The 25,849-nt window shown below is 32.7% G+C and overlaps 4 protein-coding genes across 8 annotated transcripts; all 4 read left to right on the forward strand.

Annotated features, from left to right (window-relative positions):
- The first annotated feature begins 494 nt into the window (after positions 1-494).
- On the forward strand, positions 495-6,199 carry LOC140840012 (transmembrane 9 superfamily member 5-like). Of its 4 annotated transcripts, XM_073207088.1 has the most exons (8): positions 664-790; positions 1,174-1,245; positions 1,892-1,932; positions 2,924-3,512; positions 3,621-3,752; positions 4,378-4,534; positions 4,625-5,109; positions 5,748-6,199. In XM_073207088.1, the coding sequence occupies exons 2-8, from the start codon at positions 1,226-1,228 to the stop codon at positions 5,962-5,964; spliced, it is 1,641 nt and encodes a 546-aa protein (XP_073063189.1). In that variant the 5' UTR covers positions 664-790; positions 1,174-1,225; the 3' UTR covers positions 5,965-6,199. The 4 variants fall into 4 exon arrangements, with proteins under 4 accessions (XP_073063188.1, XP_073063190.1, XP_073063189.1 ...); XM_073207087.1 differs by lacking the exon at positions 1,174-1,245 and having other exon boundaries at positions 495-790; XM_073207089.1 differs by lacking the exon at positions 1,174-1,245 and having other exon boundaries at positions 650-790; positions 1,892-1,951.
- A 1,657-nt stretch (positions 6,200-7,856) lies between these two features.
- LOC140840014 (large ribosomal subunit protein uL1z-like) lies at positions 7,857-10,414 on the forward strand. The gene is made up of 6 exons (XM_073207091.1): positions 7,857-7,970; positions 8,062-8,096; positions 8,616-8,835; positions 9,416-9,581; positions 9,777-9,982; positions 10,155-10,414. Exons 2-6 carry the CDS (start codon positions 8,092-8,094, stop codon positions 10,206-10,208), a joined length of 651 nt encoding a protein of 216 aa, XP_073063192.1. The 5' UTR covers positions 7,857-7,970; positions 8,062-8,091; the 3' UTR covers positions 10,209-10,414.
- Positions 10,415-12,496: 2,082 nt separating this feature from the next.
- On the forward strand, positions 12,497-14,686 carry LOC140840015 (ferredoxin, root R-B1-like). Of its 2 annotated transcripts, none has more exons than XM_073207093.1 (2): positions 12,497-12,725; positions 14,014-14,686. In XM_073207093.1, the coding sequence occupies exon 2, from the start codon at positions 14,017-14,019 to the stop codon at positions 14,476-14,478; it is 462 nt and encodes a 153-aa protein (XP_073063194.1). In that variant the 5' UTR covers positions 12,497-12,725; positions 14,014-14,016; the 3' UTR covers positions 14,479-14,686. The 2 variants fall into 2 exon arrangements, with proteins under 2 accessions (XP_073063194.1, XP_073063193.1); XM_073207092.1 differs by having other exon boundaries at positions 12,499-12,704.
- A 7,909-nt stretch (positions 14,687-22,595) lies between these two features.
- Positions 22,596-24,824, forward strand: LOC140840016 (glucan endo-1,3-beta-glucosidase 14-like). The gene is made up of 3 exons (XM_073207095.1): positions 22,596-22,894; positions 23,593-24,623; positions 24,732-24,824. Exons 1-3 carry the CDS (start codon positions 22,849-22,851, stop codon positions 24,789-24,791), a joined length of 1,137 nt encoding a protein of 378 aa, XP_073063196.1. The 5' UTR covers positions 22,596-22,848; the 3' UTR covers positions 24,792-24,824.
- The last annotated feature ends 1,025 nt before the right edge of the window (positions 24,825-25,849 follow it).

A 25,849-nucleotide genomic window follows, 5' to 3' on the forward strand; every position in this document is an offset into this window, starting at 1 on the left:
TTTGGGATTATTTAAGATACATGCATGCAGTGTGTGAAAAATTCTCATATATTACACATATTAAGGCTACTCTTTCACGTTTGTTAATTTTATTGGTATTGATACGAGACTTTCCCACAAAAAAAAATCTAGACTCGTGGCCCGTCTCACCCAAATCCGCCTTAAATCCGATGGATCGGATTCGAGTTGGACCCATGAACTAGTCAAATTAGTAATATTATGCAAGATGAATCTAAGGTAACCGAGACCTGCCTCGGAGTCGGGTCTATATCCGTTGACCGGGTCTAAACCCGTCTCGGACCCATTTGATCATATTTGAACCCGTTTATGCAGGACTGGGTACCCGACCCATTGCCATTACTTCGGAGCCTAATCTGAACGATTTGGTAACTATTTCATCTTTCATTTGAACCGAACTATCGATATTTAAAACCGTGGTTAGATTAGACCTAATCCTTAGGATAATTGCCAATAGCAATCTTGAAACAGCTGCAAATGCGATTTCTCATGCTCCCCACAGGATTTCCACGGAAAGTCGCATTTTCAGTTCGTTGACCTTTCTCTACTACCCATGGCGCCACTCTACGGCACCTTCTTCTCTCTTCCATCGTGGACTAGAGAGCATATTAGAAAGGAATCAAATTCCATTGCGGATGGGAATCTTGAATTTGCTTTTTCTAAGCAATTTTTTGCTTTTGCTGTGTGGTTCAGTTCATGCTTCCAACACTTACAATGTAGGAGATCGCGTGCCTCTGTTTGTCAACAAGATTGGTCCCCTTAATAATCCCAGGTGATTTTTTTTCCTTCCTGTTGTCCTGAGTTTGATTTATTTTAATCACTGAATTCTTTTATTGTCACATTTGCGTTTTGGATGCAAGTTGGTGTGCTTGATTTTGTGGGTTATGGTTGGCGTGAGCTGTTCTAATTGTTTTTTTTACTGTTAATTCCACGTCGAGCTGAAAATCATTCGATTTTGTGTCCTTGACACTGGTTTTGTTCTTGGTATTAAGATGAGTGTTGATCCAATGCAATGTTGTGCATGTTTTGAGGCAGTCATGTTACGTTGTTTTTCATCTGTGAAATTCTTTGCTATGGTGATTAATAATATTTGTCTATTTTAAATTCACCATTTTTTTAGTCATGACTATTAGAATGCTGAATTATGATTGGCAGTTGACTGCACAGCACTGGGGCATTATTAATTTGATATAGGAAATCACAAACTATGGCAAGAATTTGCTCAAGGTCCAATTTGCTACCAATTTCACTCTCCAATGCCATCTCAAGTTTTAATTTTGTGAAATTTGGTGTGGAAACTATCATATTCTGCTTGTAAGCCTTAGTGTTTTTCACATTCTCATCAAGGTTGATCGTCCTCCTTTTCTTATTATCTTAGATGGTTCATTTTAGTCTACTTTTGTTGTGGCATCAGTCTGCTGAAGTAAAAGATTGTTTGTCACCAGTGGAGTTGGCTTTCTGGTCATCATCCTCATGCGTGTGGTATTTTTCTGAGCGAGTTGAAATGAGAATCCCATTGTCTTGATTAAAGTTAATTATTGTCCAAGGGAACTTTGTGGTGCTAAAGAATAAATCCTTATTTACCTCGGAACAATCGGTAAGAACCTTTGTAGTGTTTTCATCTTTTGTCCAGGTCTATCCTGGAATATTTATTAATGGTAAGTGGCAACCTGATAGCCTCAGGTTTTATATCTCAAGAAAGAAATTTAGGAGTACGAGTTCTTTTAGGGTAGCCTATAATGCTCTCTCAAAATGTGGAACTTTGATATAACTAGTACCTGAAGTTTCTGCAAGTGCAATACAACTAACATCTTCATAGCACGCTGTTCATTTATCTCATTCCTATGTCTTTTTATTTGTTATGCTTTTGCAGTGAAACATACCGGTATTATGAGCTGCTATTCTGTCATCCAGGTTAGCGAGAAGGCTACATGTAATTCCTTTTTTATTAGCTGGAAGATGCATATGACGAGTACCAGCATCATCAAATCATCAACGAAATTATTTGGTTGTGCATTATTTTATTGTTCTTCTATTCTGACATTTGCTAGAATATTCTGCAAGGCTATAAGCCACTAGCTCCAAATACTAGCATTCTAGGTCGAATAGCTTTCCCAAGTAGTTAACGACTCCAAAATTTCTTGTGCTACCAATGTGTAATCATCAAGTTCCCATGACTTGTGAAAATGTGCCACTGGGCTCCACCTTGGACGGCTTTCTCTTAGTTATCAGTGTTAAGCTCATACAGCTTATTTTAGCTTGTAATATGAGTGAGGATCATCTTATTGATACTGACTCAATGGTCTGCTATGTTGGTTATCAACGACAACATCAATGTTAAGCTATGAGCATGAGCATACGGCTGAACCCAATTAGTAATTTCTAATCTTCTAAATGGAAGAGCCTTCAAGAACTTATTTATCATTCCACAAATTCATGTGCAACCTATGTGGGATCATAACATTCTCCCATGTGTTGGAGCCAATTGCTCTTGTGGCCATTATGACGCGAAAGGATTGGTAGAAATAATGTGTAGTTAGATGTATAGTTTTTCTCTCTTATTTGCCTTTTCTAGAGTACAAATGCTCCCAGCTTGTGTAGTTTAATGAAGAGATATACGAATCCTGTAAATATTTTTGTTTTTTTTAAGGCATAATGATATTTACTTCTCCCATTCTTCTCAACACGATCCTCAGGTTTGCCCTCTTAAATTTTAGAAATAATGCTGCATGAATTAATGCATGTTTTCAAACCGATCCACATGTTTTCATTCGTGAAACTGTCAAGAATTTTTTTTCTCATTGGCCTTTTTTTTGCCTGGCAAAATTTCATTAGCAAATATTTTTAAGCCATTTGGCAGGCATCTTTTAGCAGCTTCATGTCTTATTCCTTTCCTCCTTTCCAGATCAAGTGTTTGAAAAGACAGAGAATCTTGGGGAAATTTTGAATGGTGACCGGCTGGAAAATGCTTTATATGAGTTGGAATTTTCGGTGAACAAAACAGAGACTGTTCTTTGCCACCAGAAGCTTGATAGGGAAAATGTTACTAAATTCAGGGATGCTATAGTGAGTGATTCTTACTATCAAATGTACTTTGATGACCTTCCCTTGTGGGCATTCATTGGAAAAATTGAAAATGAAAGCTGGAATCCTTACAGTAAGGGGCCAAAGTATTTTCTGTTCACGCATGTTCAGTTTAATGCTCTTTACAATGGCAACCATGTCATTGAAATTCATGCTTTCAGTGAGCCAAATCATGTAGTAGATGTATCAGAAGACGTTGACATCAACGTCAAGTTCACTTATTCCGTGTTCTGGCATGAAATCTCTACGCCATACAAAAACAGAATGGATAGATACTCGGGAACTGCCTTACTGCCTGTATTCCAACAAATTCATATGTTCACTTATGTGAATTCACTTGGTATAGTCATTCTTCTCATGGGGCTGCTTACTGTGCTTTATAAGCGGCATCTCAAGTACACTTTGAGAAAGTAATTCTCTTTGCTGCTGTACTATTTTTTTCTGCTAAATCTTGGTTTTGTGGGACCTGAAAGCCAAGTATCTGACTTAAGTTATTTGTCTTCTATATATATTTGCAGAGGTTCGATTGGAGATGAAGAGGAGGATAAAGCAGTTGGTTGGAAACATATTCACGGGGACGTATTCAGATGTCCCACAAATCTACCATTGTTATCTGCTGTCGTGGGCTCTGGCACCCAATTGTTGTTTATGTACGCTTTGTTTTTGCCATTTTTCTTTACTTGAAATTTCGTTTAAGACACTAAATAATCTGTCACCTGACTTGTAGTGTTTCGGTGGCTACATTTCATTTTCAATTTCGTTGAAACCAGGCCAAGATTGGTGTTTGCTTAGTACATGGTCATCGACTCATTGTCCCGTCTCTACCTAATAAGTATAAATAGCTTATCTGCATTGTATGGTTGTTTTGTTTTTTTGAATTTAAGTCTTAGTAGCAAAAAATTATTAAAGAATCAATAATGGTGAAAACATAACATGGCGCTTGGCATGGTTCGATGCATGTTTTCTTGCATTGGTGTTGGACCATGCCGTATTTAATCTGTCTTCATCAACTTATTAGGATAATAGTCACCCCATAGATTATTTATATTCTTGTGATAAAATACTTCACAAATTTGAGAAATGTATTTTTTCTCCGAGGATGAACTACATTTGCAGTAGTTTTCCTAGTGTTACTATTATAGGCTTTTCAATTGTAGTTTAGCCTATTGAGCCTAAGGTTGACTTATATGTGAAATCTATGAAGAGGAACAGAAAATGTATAGTTTTCATATTTGCTTTAAGAGCCACTCGAATAACCATTTTCTGATCGGACAGGGCTTTGATCTTGTCTGTTTTGGCTTTTCTGGGAATCCTCTATCCATATAACCGTGGTGCCCTCTCTAGTCTAATTTTCATTTCTTACGTTCTTTCATCGACTCTTGCTGGCTATAACTCTGCATCTCTCTGCAATCAATACTCCAAAACAGGATGGGTAATGTTTTGTGATTCTCCACGAGATTGTTAAATTGTTATTCGTTCTTAAACTTTGCATACATAAATGACCATGATATGATATTTGCAGGAACAAAGTGTTCTGCTGGCAGGGATTATCTTTTTCCTTCCTGTTCTTTTCACGACTTTTTTCCTCAATATACTAGCGGCATATTTTGGGGTCACTGCAGCTCTTCCACTCGGAACCATATTTGTCATTTTTCTTGTATGTACACTCGTTGCAGTTCCATTACTTATCCTTGGTGCTGTGGTTGGAAACCGCTACAGAACTGAAATCCAATCATCTTCCATCACAAAGAAAATCCCAAGGGAGATTCCGCAATTGGTTTGGTATCGTAAAACCCCTGTCCAAATGTTTCTTGGAGGTCTTCTACCATTCGGTGCCATTATCATGGAGTTTCACCTTTTGTGTTCAACTATCTGGGGCCATAAAATCTACACAGCTCCCAGCCTTTTGCTTGTCACATTCATAATTCTAGCTATCCTTACTGCATTGCTCAGTGTGTGTTTGACATATTTTCAGCTGGCGGTGGAGGACCATGAATGGTGTTGGCGGTGCGTTCTCTCTTTATGAAAAACTAATACTGTGGATGCATTTTTTTCTTGTTCTCTGAGCCTGAATCTTGGGATTAATTGCATAAAACACCTTTGTTGAAGTTCGAAATGTGCTTTCAAACTCTTCACTTAAATCCCTTTATATTGGAATTTTTTCACATGCAGGCATGTTTTTTGCATTTAGCCACATTTTTTTCTACATAGTTATGCTCAAATGTTACAATGACCCCTAGATGAGTAAAATGAAAGTCACAAGATTGTCATCTTCAGTGCATGCTCTCTAATCCTATTAGGACTACAAGTCTGGAAAAATTTGGAGCCTTCTGCTCGATTGGTATGAGAAAGCAAACAGTGAAGAAATCAGATATATGATGAATTTCCTTTTACAACCCTTTTTGGTGGTATCTGTGACATTTGAGCAGAATTTTTAGTCGACAAATAACATACAGAAATGCAAAAAACACGTGTGCATGTAAAAAATACTGAAAACCGTTTTCAGCACAATTCAAATTTTACAGCCGTGATGTATATGCTTTTTTCCCATTATATTGTTATCCATACATGACTATTAAATCGTGATTGCACAAAGGCGAAGCAAGTGTGTTACTATTGATCAGGTCCTCGTATGATTGAATCAGGTCTGTGTTACGAGGAGGCTCCACAGCATTATTCATGTTTGCCTACTGCATCTACTTCTACTTCAAATCAAATATGAATGGCATCCTCCAGACTTCCTTCTTCTTTGGGTACAGCGTGCTCATGTGCTATGCATTCTTCTTGATGCTAGGGACAGTAAGTTTTCGGGTGTCGTCCCTGTTTGTTCGGCGGATATACCGTGCTGTCAAAAAGGAATGAGCTTCATTTTGACAAAGGCAGATCAATTCAAAGATGATAAGCGTCTGACACAGAAATTTTGGGAGAGAATAGGTAGACTACAAGACCGTATTCCAAATTATCCATTTTGATGAACAACACATGATAAACTTGAAATTTAAGAGAGTGAAATCCATTTGTACGGTAAATTATGAAACACAATTTGTGTTTACCGGCGAGTTTCCCCGGTTTTTGTTTATTATCATTTTTACTCTTAGATTGACCTTGGTTTATATGTGTTTGTAAATGATATTGCCCTGATAGACAAAACTAAAGAAGGTGTAAATAAAAAATTAAACAGATGACGTGAAAAGTTTTAAGTTTTAGAATTAGTTGATCAAAAATGAAATATTTAGCTTGTAAATTTGGTCCTAAATCTAGACGAATGCGTAACCCAATTGAGATTGACGGTCGAGAAGTTCACAGCGTATAACTTTTCGCTATGTAGAATCTATTATCCAATAGACCGAGGACATCAGAAATGATATAGATCATATGATTAAAGCAGGGTGAATGAAATAAAGGATGACGTCAGGAGCCTTATGCAATAGAAGGATATATGCGAGATTGAAAGAAAAGTGCTATGCTGGCTGGAGATTCAGGTTCTTTCTTAACACACCTTTGACAAGAGCTGAAATTGAGTATCATTCCTACCAGTTTTAAATGTTGATAATCTTGAATCACACAAGAAATTATGAGCATTAATGTTTCTTTTAAAAATTAAAGTTTATTTGTTGACTAACTCATATGACAATGTGCCACCTGATCTGAAAACAAAATTAGGATACCAGGTCGGCTGGTAAACAAAATTCGGGCAAGGGATATTTGTGTGTAAGGTTATCACAGTGTGTAGTGTTGGTTTTGAACCTATTTTTATGTTTGACCTTCTTGTGGGGCGGTACTTTGACATTATGCCTACTCCTTTCTTGAATCTATCATCGAATCTCTTTCTCGTGTCGAGTGAACTGCTTATGTCGATCTATGTTGTTTATTGCGGTGTCTGATGTATTCCAGAAGCGGTATGAGGATATTCGGGACAGAGACCATCTGAATGAAGTAGTGCTTATTTTAGAATCGGGCTTGCTTGTCTTCACCTTAGATTGAGAGAGAGAACATTTTGATGATCGAGAATAAGATCAGTAACATTGGGCTTCTTTGCTTTTGTTTGAAGAGTTGTAAAGAAATATTTTTAGGAAAAAAAAAACAATATTTGGTAAAACAAATTGTTCGTTTGGTTTTGTTTCGGGGAAATAGAGTTGTCACGACATATGATGAATAATATCAGAAATTATTTTATAAAATAATTTAAAATTTTTGAAATCATATTTAATAGTTGAATATAATATAATAATGGAATTTATAAGGTGGTGGTGAAAATTTGAGTTAAAGTAATAATTATGGAGTAAAACAAACCCACCAAATTGGGGAGCCTCAAAACGAGTATATATCTCGTGAGTCTACTTTGGCATGTCTTGGAATAAACAAACCAAAGCAGCTCGTGAGTTTTTTGAATAGTCTCTGAAAATACTTAATTTGTATTTACAATCATTGAATTCGAGCTGAATTTTAACTGAATTGGAACTGGAACTGGAATCTATTAGCTTTATTCAGTTTTTGTTAGGGATCAAGAAAAACGAAAGAACCAGTTTTTTTTTTTAAAAAATAAAGAACGAATTTCTATTTAAATAAGCAAAGGCTTGATTGGATAGCACAAATAATGTTATTGGATTCATATATTGTGAGCAATTTAAGCACAATCGACATAGCCTCAAATTGTTTTTTTTTTAAAAAAAATAATAACAAGGAGAAAAAAATATAAACTTGCACAAGGCTAGAGAATTTGGACCCGTAATTAAATACTTATGGGTTTTAAAGCTCCGAAGCCCAATCAGAATCATAAGTCCAACAAGTCTCTAGGGTTTTTGCGAAGCAATTTATTGCGTAGTCCGACTCTCCAAATCGAAATCGCCTCTGTTTCCGACTCCGAGGTATGTGTTTTTGCGCGGTGTTTGTCCATGTTATTGTAGCTAAACTGACGAGTTTACCTATTTGCTTTCCGGTTGCTTTGTTGGCGAGCAGGCGTGATTTGAGAAGATAAGGCCTTGAAAGATGAGGTAGAATCCAACTTATCTTTCTTTAATGGGTTGTTACTTTCTATCTAATCTCGTCGTTTTTGTTCTTTCGGAAGTGATTTGCGTTGAGATATGCTTTTGATTAAGCTGATGTATGGCTGGTCGTTGTTCCTTCTGTTCGCTCTCATGTTGGGTTTCATCTATTTTATCGCAATGGTTTAGATATTGCGAATTGATATATTATCCAAAGTAAATGGAGCTTTGAGGAAATATATTGTGACAGCTAGAAACCCTTATCCGAGGAACACTTTTTTTTCCTGATATTCATGGTTATTTGCATTTGGGGTGGCTTAAAGAAATGCTCCGCTTCTTTATTTGTAGAAAGGCTGAAGCAATTTTGGATTGAATAGACGTGAAATCTAGTTTTTTTCTTAAAAAAAAATTTCCTGGGAAAAGCCGAAGAAGAGTTCACAAGCCATGTTTTCTGGTTTCTTTCTTTTTTACGTGTTTTTTAAGATAAAACCCGTCTGAATACCTTTTTTTTTTGTAATGCTTTTGCAGTAAGCTTCAGAGTGAGGCCCTGAGGGAAGCTATAACTCAGATTACTTCTGATGCTAAGGAGAAGAAACGAAATTTCACTGAGACAATTGAGCTCCAGATTGGGCTTAAGAATTATGATCCTCAGAAGGACAAACGTTTCAGCGGGTCTGTGAAGTTGCCCCATATTCCCAGGCCAAAAATGAAAGTATGCATGCTTGGTGATGCTCAGCATGTCGAAGAGGTATATTGCGTTTCTTCATTGCTTTTCTTAACATAATATTAACCATGAGGTAGTTATGTGTATATAATCTAGATTCACAAGTTGCTTGGACCCGAAGGACTTTGGATCTTATATATTTTACTTAAAATACATGTAATTTATATACCTTTTTGGTGGCTATGAAAAACTCCTCGACCAGTGTGATAATTTTCTCCTTTGGTTTTGATTGTATGTTTATGTATGCTTTGTGGTAATCTACGTGGAATTATCCGTTTTGAGCGAGGGCCAGTTAGTAATTTTGCATCAAAATTGCACACAATCTCATTTTTTAGGAACTGTAATGTGATCTATCATCTGTGTTTTTTTAACCAGGTGTGTATTATGAGCTGTTTTTACCAGAAACTGTTTTTAATCAAAACATTACTGATATTTGCTGTGAACGATATTTGCTGTGAACGAATAGCATATTGAAGAGTTGTTTTTGATAGGTTTAGACCTTTGCAACAAAGTAATTTTCATTTACATTATAGTTTCTCGTGTTATATTGTTAATATTGTGTATTTGTAATGATTTTTGACATCATTTGCAATCATTTACCCAGGCTGAAAAAATTGGCTTGGAATCCATGGATGTGGAGGCTTTAAAGAAGTTGAATAAAAACAAGAAACTAGTGAAGAAACTTGCAAAAAAATATCATGCTTTCTTAGCCTCGGAAGCTGTCATCAAGCAGATTCCTCGACTGTTAGGGCCTGGTCTGAACAAGGCAGGCAAGTGCTTTTTCACATGTTGGTTTGTTCTTTTCACTGATTTTTGAGCAAACAGCACATGTGAATCACCATATGTATTGGTTGAAATTTCCCCTGAATATTTACTTTTATTGGAAAATTATGTTATACCGTTCTACAAATGTGATAATCATGGCATTCAATTCTTGTTATTGATTTGTTTCTAGTGTAATGCAGGTAAGTTCCCTACCCTCGTGTCTCATCAAGAATCCCTCGAGTCCAAGGTTGCGGAAACAAAGGCCACAGTCAAGTTCCAATTGAAGAAGGTTCTTTGCATGGGTGTTGCTGTTGGAAACTGCGATATGGAGGAGAAGCAAATATTTCAAAACGTTCAAATGAGTGTTAACTTTTTAGTCTCCCTTTTGAAGAAGAATTGGCAGAACGTAAGTGCACTCAAACGCTTTCTTTAATAACAACCAATAATAATCTCCTTTCCTGCAAAATATCAGTCAAATTTTATTTCATACATATATGTTTTCACGTGTTGATGGCTTGATATGTCGATTGAATATTCGGACTTTCGTGGTTGGTAAGTGTTTATTTTGTCATAATCAGGTAAGGTGCTTATACTTGAAGACAACAATGGGAAAGACACAACGTGTCTTCTAGTGATTCACCTTATGTTTCTGTTTGGAATGCCTATGTGGAAAACTCGTGAGAGGCGTCTTCTCAGACAATCAAACCTTTCTCGGACTGAATTTTTTGGGCTTTTCACCATTTTGATACTCTGTCTTGTTGCATTTTGGAGATCCATTAATTTTGTGCCTGTTGAGATGCTTGGTTTATACTCAGTTTTTTTCTTGTATGATTCGTCCTTTATCTTTAGACTTGGATTACTATTACTTGCTGATTTCTTTACAATCTTATTTGGTGAATTTGAACTTTCTCTAACCATGTTTTGTAGCAATTTTTTTGGGAAGGATACTGCATAGTGAGATACTGACATTTGTGGGAATCTCATTGTACACTATTTTTTAGCTCAAAAGGTACTTCGAATTCAGCTCAATATTTTTGAAGATATTCGATATTTGATCGAATTATTGTTCGGATAAAAAGATTCCAGAACAAAGGATTGGAATTTCAGAAAGTCTGAAATTTATTTATATTTAATATATAATTATATTATATTAATAAAATATTTAGGTTTGCAAGTGGTCCGCAAACTATCGAACAAAATAATTTGGATTCGAATTCGATTCGAAAAAATTGAAACATATTCGAGTTTGATATATTTGAATATGAATCAAATATTTATCGAATCGGTTTGGAAAATTCGTAAATCTAACTCGAATTGTTTATTACAATAATCTCAATGACGAGGTCAAGATTTAAATATCAGCATAAATAACAATGCCTGCCAATTTATTCATCAATATTTTTAATGGGGTAAATAAGCTTTTAGGCTCATATGGACGAAGTTAGGGCATCTCCAACCCAAGCACCAAAATCACGCTATTTGGCTGCTTGGGCTTCTCCAATGGTGCTGCGCTATTTGCAAGCACCATTCTTCTCTACTCCAAATGTGGCGCAGCTGTTTTCTTTTTATTTTTTTATTTTTTTTAATTATAAATATTTATATTAATATTTATAAATATTTTTTATATAATAATATGATATTATTATTCTAATTTAATATTATATAATTTTAATAATTAAATATAAAATCATAAAAATTAAATATTTAATTATATAAATTTACAAAGTATTTTAAAATGAAATAAATAAAATAAAAAGAATATTCCGAGAATATTCTTTTTTAGAGTAAGATTTTGAAGTAGATTGGTTGGAGATGAATATTGTATATGGTGCAGAAAATGCACTATTTTAGAGTAGAGTTGCTTTAAAATAGAGTTTTGGGTTGGGAGTGAGTCTCATGTGAGACCCGTCTCACGGATCTTAATCTGTGAGCGGGCCAACCCTACCTATATTAACAATTAAAAGTAATACTCTTAGCATATAAAGTAATACTTTTTCATGGATGACCCAAATAAGAGATTCGTCTCACATATACGACATGTGAGACCGTCTCACACAAGTTTTTGCCTTGGGTTGGAGATGGCCTTATCACCAAAAGCAAGGGCGGATCAGGGTTTTGTCTATTGCGTGAAAGAAATTTATTGATGGAAAACCAATGAGTCAGGATTTCACAACATATGATATTTTTTTTAAATTTTAATTCATGTTTATTTCACAAATAATCTTAAAATTAAATAATTGATTCACTGGTAAAAAAAAAATTTAAATGATCTTTTATCCCAAATGAAAGTATTCAACAAAATGATTTTTGCTTGATAATTTTCCCAATTTTTAACATTCACGATTCCAATATTAATGAATGACCAACACCATATTTCAAACTATTTCGTATAAATATATATTTTGTAATTTAAATTTCTAAAATTTTAATCAAATCTTATGAATTTATCAATATATCGCCAAAATTTACTTCAATCGATTAAGTCTTCAGCATGAAGTAGGCAGCAAATTTTTTAAATAACATTTAAGTCAAAAACTTGTGTGAAACAATCTCACGGATCGTATTTTGTGAGACATGTCTTTTATTTGTGTCATCCATGAAAAATTTTCTTGTTATGCTAATAAGAGTATTATTTTTTATTGTGAATATCGGTAGAGTTGACCCGTCTCACATATAAAGATTCGTCAGAGTGTGTCACAAGAGACCTACTCAACATTTAAATGGCAAGAAGAAATCATTATCTATTATAGATATCGAGGAAAAATTAATATTTTTGGTATGAAAAATAACAAAAAACTTCTGTAAAATTGTCATATGATCAATTTTAAAAAATAAATCTCATTTTCAATTTGACTCGTCATTATAAATATCGAATCAATTTATTTGAATAAATACTTTATCAAAAAATATTTTAATGGATCCATTAGAAAATTCGTCACATAACATCACACAAGAGTTGTATGTACATTTGCCAGCGCCACCCTTGGCAATCCGCCTGCTTCAGTATTTACTATTTAGGGATCCACCGTCACCTCCGCCACAAACACTCAAAACCCATCAATTCCCTGCGGTTTCTCCCCCTTTTTCGTCACACCCAAGCGTAAATTTTTTATACCGGTGCATAAGGGGTGAGTGAGATCTTGACTTCTGTAAGGCTTCATTTCTTTAATATGTAGCTTTAACAAGAAAGATCTTTGCTGTTTCTGTTTATTTTTTCATGTTTGTTCACCTCATTTGGCTGATCGGTGTGGAAAGTTTGAGTTTTGTTTTTTTTGTTATGGGTTTTCTAGACTTATTGTGAGAAGATCGTTTGAGTTTGCTGGAGGCTTTGTTGAGATATTTATTAGTGGGTTTTTCTTTGATATTGTACTGCTTTTTTGTACATTTAATAAATTTACTTCAGTATGATTTTTAAAAATATTTGAAGATGTTTTCTGGTGATCTTCTAAATTTTTTATTTCTGAATGTAATACGTTTATGTTGTGGAAAAAAGGTGATGTTTCATAATAATGTTGATCCTCTTCTCTGATTTTGAATTCGATCTGGAGCCTGGCTGATATTTGTGCAAACTATTAGTGGCAGAGCCAAAGATTTCGTGGATGGTTAAATTAAAGATCGAAAATTAATTGGAAATATATTGTATTTTGTGTATGTATAATATGTATAAAAAAAATATTTTTGCGTATACTCTTGATGTAAAATTTAATAGGGAGGGGCGATTGGTCCTCCCCTCAGCCTCTGCAACAATATAGTTCACGGGTACATGCAATGGTAAGATTCTTGGTGCTTTGACTGATTATTATTCGACAATTGTGTAAGAAGCTTCAGCTTAATTTATTATTTCTTTATGTAAATGGAATTTTACTGTTGTTTAAATTTTTTGTTTTAGAATCTTTGACACCTTGACTTGGATGCTCGGTCAATATTGGTTTGCTGTTTTGAATAAGTTTGTAATAAGATGATTTTACTGTGGTCGGTGTGCTATGTGAGAGTTACACATTTATGCACATTCTTTTGATTTTTGTTTACCCGCCACCTTGGTTTCTTGGTTTTCTTTCTAAAAGTTAGTGCCTTTGATCATTTTTCTCAATCTTTTTCTTCTGCAAATATTGTTTTGAGCATGATCTTAAATATTGAGTAATCCACGTAATGAGGCGAAAGAGAGTTTTGAGTTCGATTTTAAGTTCTTACAAATGTGATTTATCATATGTAAACCATGGAGCTTCGAGTGAAGGGCAGAGACCAACTTTCTCGCACTTCTCATATTGCTCCAACATCAATAGCTTGGGTACTAGAATCGATGGCAATATTGTCTATTGTCATCGTTCAACAAATAGATGGCACATATTTCATGCAGAGAAGCATGTGATCACAATGAACATTTGAATGGTAGTGATAATGTGGTACGAAATTAAAGTTCCGATGCTGCCTTTTCAGGAAATGGCAACTGCAATACTTCCCCTCAGCTGCATGTTCAAAAGTGCTCCAGCTCCACAAAACCGAAACACAAGCACCTTCGTCAAGATCCCTTCCTCTTTGGGTTCTGTGAAGAGGATCACCAAAACCTTTGGCTTGAAAGCCAAACCAGATTTCAGAGTATCTGCCATGGCAGTATACAAGGTCAAATTAATCGGACCAGACGGCGACGAGTGCGAGTTTGATGCCCCTGACGATGCATATATCCTTGACACTGCGGAGGCTGCGGGAATTGATCTTCCATACTCATGCAGGGCTGGTGCATGCTCCACCTGCGCGGGTAAAATCGCGACAGGTTGTGTTGACCAGTCAGATGGCTCGTTTCTTGATGATGACCAAATGGTGCAGGGCTACTTGCTGACCTGTGTCTCGTATCCTACTTCAGATTGTGTGATTCACACTCACAAGGAGAGTGATCTTTATTAAGAATCTGTTTTTGGTTTGTTGTTTCAGGCTTGTGTAATCCAATGCTTCACTGTCCTATTATGCGATCGGAACATGATGTTATGGTTAGTAATAAATTTGAGCCAACTTGGTTCCATCACCCTGTATCTTAGTATCTGTGTTTCTCACGCATGTATACATCGCAAACGATTTTCACAATTGGTTTTATGAGGAAAATAAGATTACCGTATGTCTATATCCACGTACACATACATATACATACACGAACAATCCATTTTAGGTATTGGTTTTGGTTTGGATTTCGGTTTCGATTGCGAGTGCGAGATGGAGAATAAACAAAAGGGTGTAGGAGAAACTCTTTCTATGTAAACGTTATGTTTTGTGTTTGCATTTTTCCGTATCTTGAGAGCTTTTTGCTATGGTCTAAAAAGGTATCCAATTTAATGATATTCAGAAAGTGTTTGATCAATAGTCTAAGTGTTCAATTCTTTATCAATATTTTTTCGGGTGAGCATGTTGAACATGATTTATCCAATACATACTGATAGATAAACGAATATGGTCCAATCGTGATAAAAATAAAAATAAAAATAAAAAAGGTGGCTTTTTCTTTATACTTTCAATTATAGATATTGCACTCCATAGAACGTTCAATGTGATGGCGAGAATAAGAATATAGTTATTTCATAATGGCCCACAAAAAAAACATTTATTTTTATTTATCCTGCAATAAAAACAAATCAAGTTTTCATATGTAATTGTTTTATACAGATTAATTTAGTATTCTAAAGTTGGACTTTTCTGTGTGCTGATAAATCGTTTCTTATTTTTTTTTAAAAAAAATCCGAGCGAGAAAGGAATTAAAATTTGAAAGACAAGGAAGACGATTTTGTTGTAGTTCCCATCACTCATCGGCATCTATGTGGAGTCGTTCTCTTTTTCTTTCTTTAATTTATTACTTATTTGAAAATACTTCTTCAAATTGTCAAAAAACAACAATTTTTTATTTTTAAAAAAATTGGAAGATCACATTACCTTTCATTAAAATGGGTAGGGTGACTTTTTTATTTAACACAAAATCTCTTGTGAGATTTTCTCACGAGTTGATTTTATGATACATATATTCTATTTGGATCACTTGTTAAAAATTAATATTTTTCATGTTAAAATTATGAAAAATAATAATTTTTATTATAAATATGAACATGATTGATTCATCTCACGAATAAAAATCTATTAAATTATCTCACAATTTTTTTTTAAATTGTATTCCAACTTGGATACGTCTTGTATTATATGATTGTGCATATAATATATATTATGAGTGAGTCTCACGTGAGACCGTCTCACGAACAGTACTCATATTCACAATAAAATGTAATACACTTAACATAAAAAATAATAATTTTCATGGATGACCCAAATAAAAAATCCATCTCACAAATACGATCCGTGAGACCGTCTCACACAAATTTTTGCCATATATTATATCATACATGATTTCCTTAACGTCACTGAATTTATTATTAAATGGTTGAAAATATATACATCTATATTATGTACTATACTCTACACCATTTATTAAGTATGACGTCGATAGGTTTCACCAAAAATATCATCTTATCTTATAAATTAAATTCGGGGAAAAAATGACAGTACAAGACGACAAAAATATTATAAAATTTATGAAAAAATTAAAATAAAAAATCATAAAATATTAAAAATAAACACGAATGTTAAGTACACAATGGTTGAATTATTTTTTTTTAATTTCCCACAAGAGTCGACGACACCAAGTTGCTCACAACTTCTTCAGAAAACGGCAAAACATGAATTTTAATGATTGCCATAATTACCCTTTCATATTATACAAATAGTTTTTAGGGAATTACACGTATAATTTAAATCATTTCTTTGTTATTGAAGGGAATGTGATTATTTTTACATTTTGCACACTCAATCCAACCCTTTTCCCGATTTCTTGTCTTAATTTCATTTTGTAAAATAGACTAAGAAATGTATATTTAATATCTTTTTATTACAATGGGTGCGTTTTTTTTATTTAAAAATCAAACCCATATATCTTCCTGTTTATTATATATTTTATGTTAAAATAAATCAGCAAGATCGTTCCTAAGAAATATTAGCGATATTGACTTTAATTTCAACGTCACATGATTTATTTCAAAGTTTTCTTAGATAAAAAGCGTCCATAAAATTTAATACAAAAAAACTGTCGTGAGATGATCTCATAAGTCAATTTTGTGATATTGATCTTTTATTTGAGTCATCAATAAAAAAAATATTATTTATTATCTCATGAATAAATATATGTAAGAAAGTCTTATAAAAAATCTACTAAAAATTAATTATCAATGCTTGAATGATATATTTTGTTAAATTAATGAAATTATGAACATAATATGTATGGATAATGATAGGGTGGAGTAATAGGGTGGACAATAGCATCATCATGATGAATCCAAGAAATAAATAATGAAGATGAGATTGCCATTAAAATTTAATTATTATTTGCCATTAAATTCTTTCACAAGTTTTCTGACGATAAGTTAAAAATTTATCTTTTTTATTTAACTAGAAAAATGCACGTGCGTTGCACGTAAAAACCTAAACTGCTGAAAATATATGTACGAAATTTTGATAATATTTAAATGAATTAAAACATGGTTAATAACATTTATCAAATGAAACAAACTAAGCCATAAAAAATAAAAAATCATGACCATAGATGGTATATGAATCAGAGAAATTATCTTATCACTTGACACACTTTCCAATATGCTTCTTGGTTGATTTTGACAACTCAACAACTCTTTGTGACCAGGGACGGATCCAGAATGATATGTTTGGGGGGCCGGTCTACCTCAATTCCTGAACGTAGAAAAAATTCCCAGAATCCTTGTCTTTCCTTCTGATGTGTCTCCGAACTCGCGTCTCGCAATATTTCACTCGTCAGTCGACAATATAGCAGATGTTTTGCAAAAGGTTATTATTTCAAATGGCTTTCTTGATTGTGTTTGTATTAACCAACTATAAAGGTTTTAAGTTGGGACTTGTAAAAGCCCGTTATTTAGGTTTTCAAAAAAAAATTTGCAGAACAATGTCAAAAAACAGCGTATAAAAAGAATTAAACATGGACCATATGTGTAAACCTCGAAATTCTTTAACCATTAGACTAATTATAGATACTTAAAATTTTGATGGGTCAAATAATATATATACTAAATAATAAAATATATCTTACATAGTAAAAAAAAATTAAAAAAATTCAGGGGGGCCGTGGCCCCCTCCGGCCCTACAGTGGATCCGCCCTTGTCTTTGTCGTAGTTTGTTATAATATGCATATAACTATTTTGGTATGCTCAGCAAATATCTGATCGTCTATAGCTTTAAGATTAATAAACTTTCAACAACTATTTCTCAATCACTGTGACAAAATTTACTTGAAATCTCTTCAAATGACTATATCTTAGAATTGTGTCCTCATTTAATTTGACACAATTCAAGAAAATTATCTTTGATCGTCATTTTTTGGAAGCTTTGCAATAATGATTGCGTGCATCATGTCATGAGGATGATATAGTTTCAATCTCATTTGTTGCGTTTAGAACATAATATTATATTATTCATTGAAACAAAACAAATTTTCTTATAGCGAGTTTATATTTTGTTTTATAATATTTTATCTTGTAGAACGACATACAAAATTATTTATTGTATTTTAAAAATCTTGAGAATAGATACAAATAATGTAATTAAGATATGCATATGAGATATCATTCTAATATATGTCAAAGTATTTGTTTTATTCAATATCTCATCTAATAATATAACCATTTAGATTTCATGAGCATTTTACGATAGTCAAAATTAATTTGATAAAATATTGTAGAATTTTATTTGAATTTTAATATTTGGCTAAGTAAATTTACTTGACAAGGAGTTTTCTATGCTACATCATATATGTTATGAATTAGCTGGTTAGACACTTTGACTAAAAAAAGAGACAAAAACAATCTCGTATCACCTCGAAATATATCGAGATAATATTGGAGGAAATAAAGTGAAACTGGCTCGATGTCTCAATAAAATGCACAGAATTCATCTATTATATTGTGTCAACAAAGCTTTAGAATTGTTCTCATACCATTATAAATAGAATGAAAATTATGTACAATTTGTTTTTCGTGTATTTTTTTTTCTGAATGAAGAATTTTTTCTTTTTGAAAAAATATTTTATTGAGAAATATTGACATTTATATGTCGCACAACCATGAAGTAGCAACATAATCATTATATAACACTTAATGTACACATACAATTCTTCAATTTCTTCTTCATCGCGGTTCGTTGAAATTTAAATCTGAATCATTCTTGATCTTAAAATTTTGCTTTAAATATGATTTAATATATATGTATATGTTTCATGTTACTTAGTTGGACCTAATTTCAAATATCTATAAAAAAATGTACTTGAATTATATCATACAGAAATTAGGACATAGTATGTAGGACTGAGCACTTGCCGTTTTACCAAAATTATAGCTAATAGTAATGGTGCAACTCAAATCTTTTAAACCGCGCAAGAGCTCAAGCACCACGGTTCGGCCGCTCAACCAAGTAGGGACAATTAATGCACCCAACAATCTTCCTCCTATAATTGCACTCCTTGCAATCAATGGGAATCGAACCCGTGACCTTGGCTCTGATACCAATTGCAAGACTGAGCGTTTGTCGCTTTACCAAAAACTATAGTTAGTAGTAATTGTGCAACTCAAATCTGTTAAACTGCACAGCATATCAAGCATCACGGTTCGACTGCTCTACCAAACAGGGATAATTATCGCACCCAACATAGTAATACACAACATATATTTTTTTATTTAACATGTCTTTTTTTTTCTTCCACTATGTTTGTCGAAACTTTTTTGTTCAAAATTTGACGCATTTCTTAGACTATAAATATGAAAACCAAGAAATTATATTATTCACAGAAAAAATTTATTATTCTCTTCATAGAACAGAAGACCCAAAATACGTGGTTTGAATGGTGTACTCTCATACTTATTTTTATATAAACAACAAGACACGATAATATCAGAAAAATCAATTACCGCCAACAATACTAACCAAAATGAATAAAAAAAATCATAACACAAACAATCACGATAAGAAAAAAAATGATAACTCAAAGTTTAAAAATAATTTATTTAGTACAATAACAAAGAAATTGAAGTATATACGAGCAATAAAAAGCATAAATCACTCTCAAATTAAATATTAACCCATATTATTTACAATTTGTATAAATTTTCCAATATTTTTTTTAAATAAAGAGAAGACGTCTTATTAATGTCATCGTTTTATAGATATTCATTCCACTTCTTTAAGAAACACAAATGAAAAATGGTGCCTTGAAATTATAATAAAACCATTTAGAAAAGAAGCTGTAAAAATATAATACAAAGTCACACAATTTTTCTTAAACCATAGAAAAATATTATACTATTGACAAAATATATGTAGCAACAACAAAACATACGTTAACTTGTTATATAATTAAAATTTAGAATCATGCATAATCATTGAATTAGAACAAAATCGCATGCCAAAAATCTACTGGATATTATATATTTTAATAATTTAATAATATTTGTCGTTTACCAGAGGACTCTTAGACCTACCAATTTTTATAGTTCACCTATTATTTTCATAATAAATAATATTACAAAAATAATATAAACAAGAACATAAAAACTCAAATTAAAATGTCTTCTATCAATCTAAGTAAAAAAATTGATTAGATAATATAATAATGTCGTAAAAAATTTAAATATTGATTCATAGACAGAAGTTTGGAAATATATTTGTCCCAATAAATAAAAAATATTATCTCTTGATGTTCTGAGACATAAGGTAAAAACGAAGAAATATTTCAATTTTTAATATTTTCTAAGTCACTTTAAACTAAGTAATCTAAGCGAACAGAAAACATGCATTAAATGTTTAAAAAATAACAAAATATCTTAATAATAAAAAATTGAAAAATAACCATTTTTGTTGGATATTTGATTTTGTTTTCTCTTTTCTTTGTGCTAACAAACAAATAACAAAAACAATCCAAACACAATTACATGATCAATACAAATGACATATAACAATAAAAAATGTTAACGCTAGGGTAAAAAAACTCCTCTCATTGCAAGAACAAAAAATGATCAAATAGAGCATATTATTTAGTAATATTTATTTAGCAGCATTTATAAAAAAATTGACTAAATAACTTAAAAACAGTGTTTGAAATCTATTACAAAAAAATATTTCTCTCAATCGTATATTTCTATTGACACATGAGGAGTCTGAAAATATTTTTATTCTAAATGAGAGAAAGAAATTTTGTATGACCTTAATATTTATTAATACTTTATTTTTATTCAATCCGACTCATCTCTTTTGTCTTCCTATTATTATTTGACGGCAATGTATAAATTTAAGTATTTAAAAGTAAATTTAAAATAAATTAAAATAATAGTTAGTTTGATTGAGTTAAATACACTATTAATGATCTTATTAAAATAAATAAAAAATGACTTAAATAACACCATTAATATGACAAATTGTAATATAAAAAAATAAAGTGATTTTCTGTGAATTTGAAAAAAAAGTAAAGTGATTTTGTGTGAATTTGATGTCAATGTAATCACAATTCACATTCATATATAGATATTAGTATAAATTAGTATAGATGGATAGATTAATTTAATTTTAATTAATTAATTTTAATTTTATGAAATAGAAAATGAAAAAGAAAACATGTATTCAATTCATATATTTATATTAGTATAGATTAGATAGATTAGTATAGATTTTAATTAATTAATTTTAATTTTATGAAATAGAAAATGAAAAAGAAAATATGTATTAATGATTAATATGAAAATGTGTATTAATGATTAATATTAAATGAAAGTAAGGATATTTATGTAAATTCACAATTCAATTCATATATTTATATTAGTATAGTTTTATGAAATAGAAAATGAAAAAGAAAACATGTATTCAATTCATATATTTATATTAGCATAGATTAGATATATTAGTATAGATTTTAATTAATTAATTTTAATTTTATGAAATAGAAAATGAAAAAGAAAATATGTATTAATGATTAATATGAAAATGTGTATTAATGATTAATATTAAATGAAAGTAAGGATATTTATGTAAATTCACAATTCAATTCATATATTTATATTAGTATAGATTTTTAAGTCCCTCGAAAATTAAATTTTGAGCTTTCCTACCACTTTACGAATCCTTAATCCGCCCTTCAGTTAGATAAATAAAATAAAAATAAAAATAAATGACAAAATGAAGTTATAGCTAATTTTAAGAATTCATAATTCAACTTAAATAATGGAAATCATACCAATTTTCAGTCCAAGAAACTCATCAGTTCCATCAGAATTGAATCTACTAAATTTTGACAACCTTTTTGCCCATGTATTACAATTCAACTATAATTACAAATCAGTGTCAACATTTGAGGTAGTTCTACTTAACTAGTATACGATTGGAATTCACAATTCTACCTTTTTTGTAAGACGACGGGTAGTTGACGTGTTATATGATGAGATATTCTTCTTATATTCATGATGTATTGTATGATATGTCTTTATGATGTTTTTATCATTACGTATGAATTCACGTTTGCGCAAATACGATTGTACATATATTTCTACAACAATTAATTCGTATATGTCATCGTTCTACATAAATAGACGTCGGAGATAGTTGGATTATATGGAAAGTAAAACTCATTATAAATTATTTTAAACATTGATTTTTAAGGCAAGTAGATTAGGGAGTCTATCTACTCCATATATGTTAGGTATCTAAAAACTATGATTTATTCGTACTGTAAAAAAAGTAAAAAGAAAATGGTGGGGATAAGCAAAAGTCAAATCTTGAAATAGAAAAAAGGTTCGAATTTTAGATTTTAGACGAAGGCCCAGAAAGAAATGTAATCACAGGTCATTGTTGGGAAACTTGAGGATATAATTGGAAACGTAGGACCATGTCGGTTATCTAATCTTCTTTAACTGTAAACCAGTGGAAAGGCGGTTCGATTTTCAAGGGGCATTTGCATTTGCCAAACCTACAGTAGGACGAAATATGGCGCTTTAGCATTTCAGTTTCACATTGTAGATAGCTAGCGCGTAGCTAGCTCCCTTCAGTAGGAAAACACAGAATTTAATACCATTTAATTTCAATTATTTATTACATAAACGCGTCGTATAAAACAGAGACAACCGATTATAAAGCGGCGTCGTGGCTGAGATTCAAAGAGAGTTGGCATAGCAAATCGCTATGGCCACCTTTTTCTGGGTTCTCCTCTCCCTCCTCACTTTTTCAGGTACTTTTTTCACATTGCTTTATGAGTGTTTTTTACTCTTTTACGTTTCAGTATCGGCAAAAGACTCTTTTTTTGGTCGAAAGATTGTGTTTGTGTTTTTTTTCTTTATCAGGGAAATTGTGTTTATGTTGCTTGTAAGTTGTATGTATATAGGGTAGTGTTTGTTTATGATGTTTTTCACATTAAAAATCAACACAGGTGAGTTAAGAAATGGGTTCTTGGATTTTGAGTTTCTGGGAAAAGAGTTGGTTTTATTATATTCTCGTGTCTCTCAATTTATTTTCTTTCTTTTTAAAATCTTTTTTTATGTTGCTGTAATGGATGTCTACAGAGACTGTGTGTTTTCGAGGTCCAGGATTCTTGGCTAAATACTTCTTTAATTAGTGCAGAGCATAGTATGGTTTTGTAGAAATTTTGGATATGAGTCGGTGATTTCAATGAAGGAGATGTAGTGGCTGTGGATTCTTTGATTAAAAAGAAAACACGTTTTTTTGTGTGCATGTCTTTGATTCTCCTAATGGTTATTGATAGTGATGGCGTCTGAATTCATATCTACAAGTTTGTGTGTTTTTGTTGTTGTTGATTCATTGCTTGTAAGTGGTACCATTATTTTTTCAGGGAGCAATTCCTGTAAAATTGTATAGTTTCTGTTTATCTTTTTCGGTGTTATCCATAACGAGTTCATTACCTGCTTCCAGATTCATTAGTTTGCGTCCGAGGACTTGGAGTGGGAATCAATTACGGCCAGATTGCCAACAATCTACCACCCCCACCACGTGTTGCCAATCTCCTTAAATCTGTCAACATAAGTAGAGTGAAACTTTATGATGCGGATCCGAATGTTTTATCAGCATTCGCGAACTCAGATGTTGAATTTGTGATAGGACTAGGAAATGAGTATCTTCAAAAGATGACCGATCCTGTTCAAGCTCAATCTTGGATTCAGCAGCGTGTGCAACCTTATATTTCCCGAACTAAGATAACGTGCATCACTGTCGGAAACGAGGTTCTTACAGGCAACGACACTCAGTTAAAGTCGTATTTGATCCCAGCGATGCAAACTGTTTATGGAGCTCTGTCAAATCTCGGGCTGAGCAAGAAGATAATTGTGACGACAGCTCACTCTTTCGGAATCTTGAGTAACTCCTACCCACCTTCCGCTGGTGCATTTCGACAAGATCTTGCTGAATATATCGAGAGTATTCTCAATTTTCATGCACAGACAGACTCACCATTCCTTATTAACGCATATCCTTTCTTTGCCTATAAGGATGATCCGGAGCAGATTTCATTGAGCTATGCACTTTTCCAGCCAAACTCCGGGATGATCGACCCCTCGACGAATCTGCATTATGATAACATGTTATATGCACAGATTGACTCCGTTTATTCAGCGATCAAAGCATTAGGCCATACGGATATACAAGTTAAAGTTTCCGAGACCGGATGGCCATCAAAAGGGGATCAGAACGAGGTGGGGGCGACACCAGAGAATGCTAGACTGTATAACGGTAATTTGCTCAGACGGATAGAGCAAAGTCAAGGGACTCCGGGAAAACCATCAGTACCTGTTGACATATACTTTTTTGCACTATTTAACGAGGATTTAAAACCTGGTCCTTTGTCTGAAAGGAATTATGGATTATACTATCCTGATGGTACTCCTGTCTATAACATCGGTTTACAAGGATTTCGTCCACGCATGGATTATTCATCTTCCGAAAGAAATGTAAGGAAATGTGTAAATTTACTCGTGTTGTGTTGCATCTTTTGCTACTTACACATTTTTACAACTTATATATGACAGGGTTTGACAAATGTTTCTCTTACTTTTCAGGTCATATCTTTTTTCATTTGTTTTGTTCTTTCCATGGCATTTTCATTATGTGCTTTATAGCCGGGGATTTGTCTCACCACCGTAACGGAATGACTACTTTTTCCAAGGATATTTCGGAGGTAAGTTACCTAAATAGTTTTCTACTTTTCTTATTTTGAAGTTATTAAGTGTAAAAGGGCCAGCCAACTTTTTTATTGGTGTGTAAGTTCGTTTTTTGAGTTTGAGTCATGATTTACCCAACTCCACTCGCCCTTCAAGAAATATCAAGCGTTAAAGGGATATGTTCTGCAATAATGCAAATGAATCTCAATTTGACGGTATTTATATATTTTGTATTTTCTTGAGTAAAGTCCATTTCAAGCCTATCGTGAAAGAAACCTCCATCGCAGTCCAAATTGTGCAATTTTTATTCTTTAATAAAAAAAAATATAGTCTTTTTTGTCTCTAGCTTAATGCCTACATCATGAAATGAGATTTATTTATATGTTGCATCTCCAAGAAGCTAAGTAAGATATATTATTTTTCTATGGTATCAGTATCATCCTAATCACAGTGTATATCTGCCATTTATGTCATTTTACTTTCCGAGACGGTGTTGGCTTCTCAAGCTCCAAAACACCACTTCATGTAGGGAAATTCTTTTGAATTTGATCTTTAGATTCATTTGTTCTAGATATTTCATGGGATTTCAATAATTTCTTTTAACAACCTACTCTGGAGATGTAACCTGTGGTCCCATGTGCAACCGTCCCTCTGCAAACGAAAAAATCTCATTAGTTTCAACCCCCATATGCACCTAGATTTCTTGGATCCTCTTCTGGCTGTACCTCAATATGTTGCTTGAACCACAAAGGTATCTATATTTTCTCATTATCGTGGAGCCCAGTTAGCCATTTTTCCTTTGTAGAGTCTTACATCAGTGATTAAGTAGGATAAGATAGAAAAATGGGCAAATCCCTTTTGATTAGTTTCATTTCATAATCGTGGTTGCCTGTCTTACTACCAAATTTCAACTGCAATTGGCAAGATAATGTTGAACTGATAATCTGACTTTTTGTCGTTATTCTTGATTTAAACATGGTTTAATGTATCTTTTGTTAATTAATATAAAATTGATC

Source organism: Primulina eburnea, chromosome 8 (genome assembly GCF_022965805.1).
Source record: "Primulina eburnea isolate SZY01 chromosome 8, ASM2296580v1, whole genome shotgun sequence".
Classification (NCBI taxonomy): domain Eukaryota; kingdom Viridiplantae; phylum Streptophyta; class Magnoliopsida; order Lamiales; family Gesneriaceae; genus Primulina; species Primulina eburnea.

Excerpts from the sequence above, each read along its gene's own strand:
- LOC140840014 (XM_073207091.1), top strand. Across the intron at positions 8,836-9,415 it reads ATGCTCAGCATGTCGAAGAG|GCTGAAAAAATTGGCTTGGA; the intron begins GTATATTGCGTT and ends TCATTTACCCAG. Across the intron at positions 9,983-10,154 it reads TGAAGAAGAATTGGCAGAAC|GTAAGGTGCTTATACTTGAA; the intron begins GTAAGTGCACTC and ends TGTCATAATCAG.
- LOC140840015 (XM_073207093.1), top strand. The coding sequence starts at position 14,017 with ATGGCAACTGCAATACTTCCCCTCAGCTGCATGTTCAAAAGTGCTCCA.
- LOC140840012 (XM_073207087.1), top strand. The coding sequence starts at position 654 with ATGGGAATCTTGAATTTGCTTTTTCTAAGCAATTTTTTGCTTTTGCTG. Across the intron at positions 3,753-4,377 it reads GGCACCCAATTGTTGTTTAT|GGCTTTGATCTTGTCTGTTT; the intron begins GTACGCTTTGTT and ends CTGATCGGACAG. Across the intron at positions 5,110-5,747 it reads GACCATGAATGGTGTTGGCG|GTCTGTGTTACGAGGAGGCT; the intron begins GTGCGTTCTCTC and ends TGATTGAATCAG.
- LOC140840016 (XM_073207095.1), top strand. The coding sequence starts at position 22,849 with ATGGCCACCTTTTTCTGGGTTCTCCTCTCCCTCCTCACTTTTTCAG. Across the intron at positions 22,895-23,592 it reads CTCCCTCCTCACTTTTTCAG|ATTCATTAGTTTGCGTCCGA; the intron begins GTACTTTTTTCA and ends ACCTGCTTCCAG. Across the intron at positions 24,624-24,731 it reads ATTCATCTTCCGAAAGAAAT|GTCATATCTTTTTTCATTTG; the intron begins GTAAGGAAATGT and ends CTTACTTTTCAG.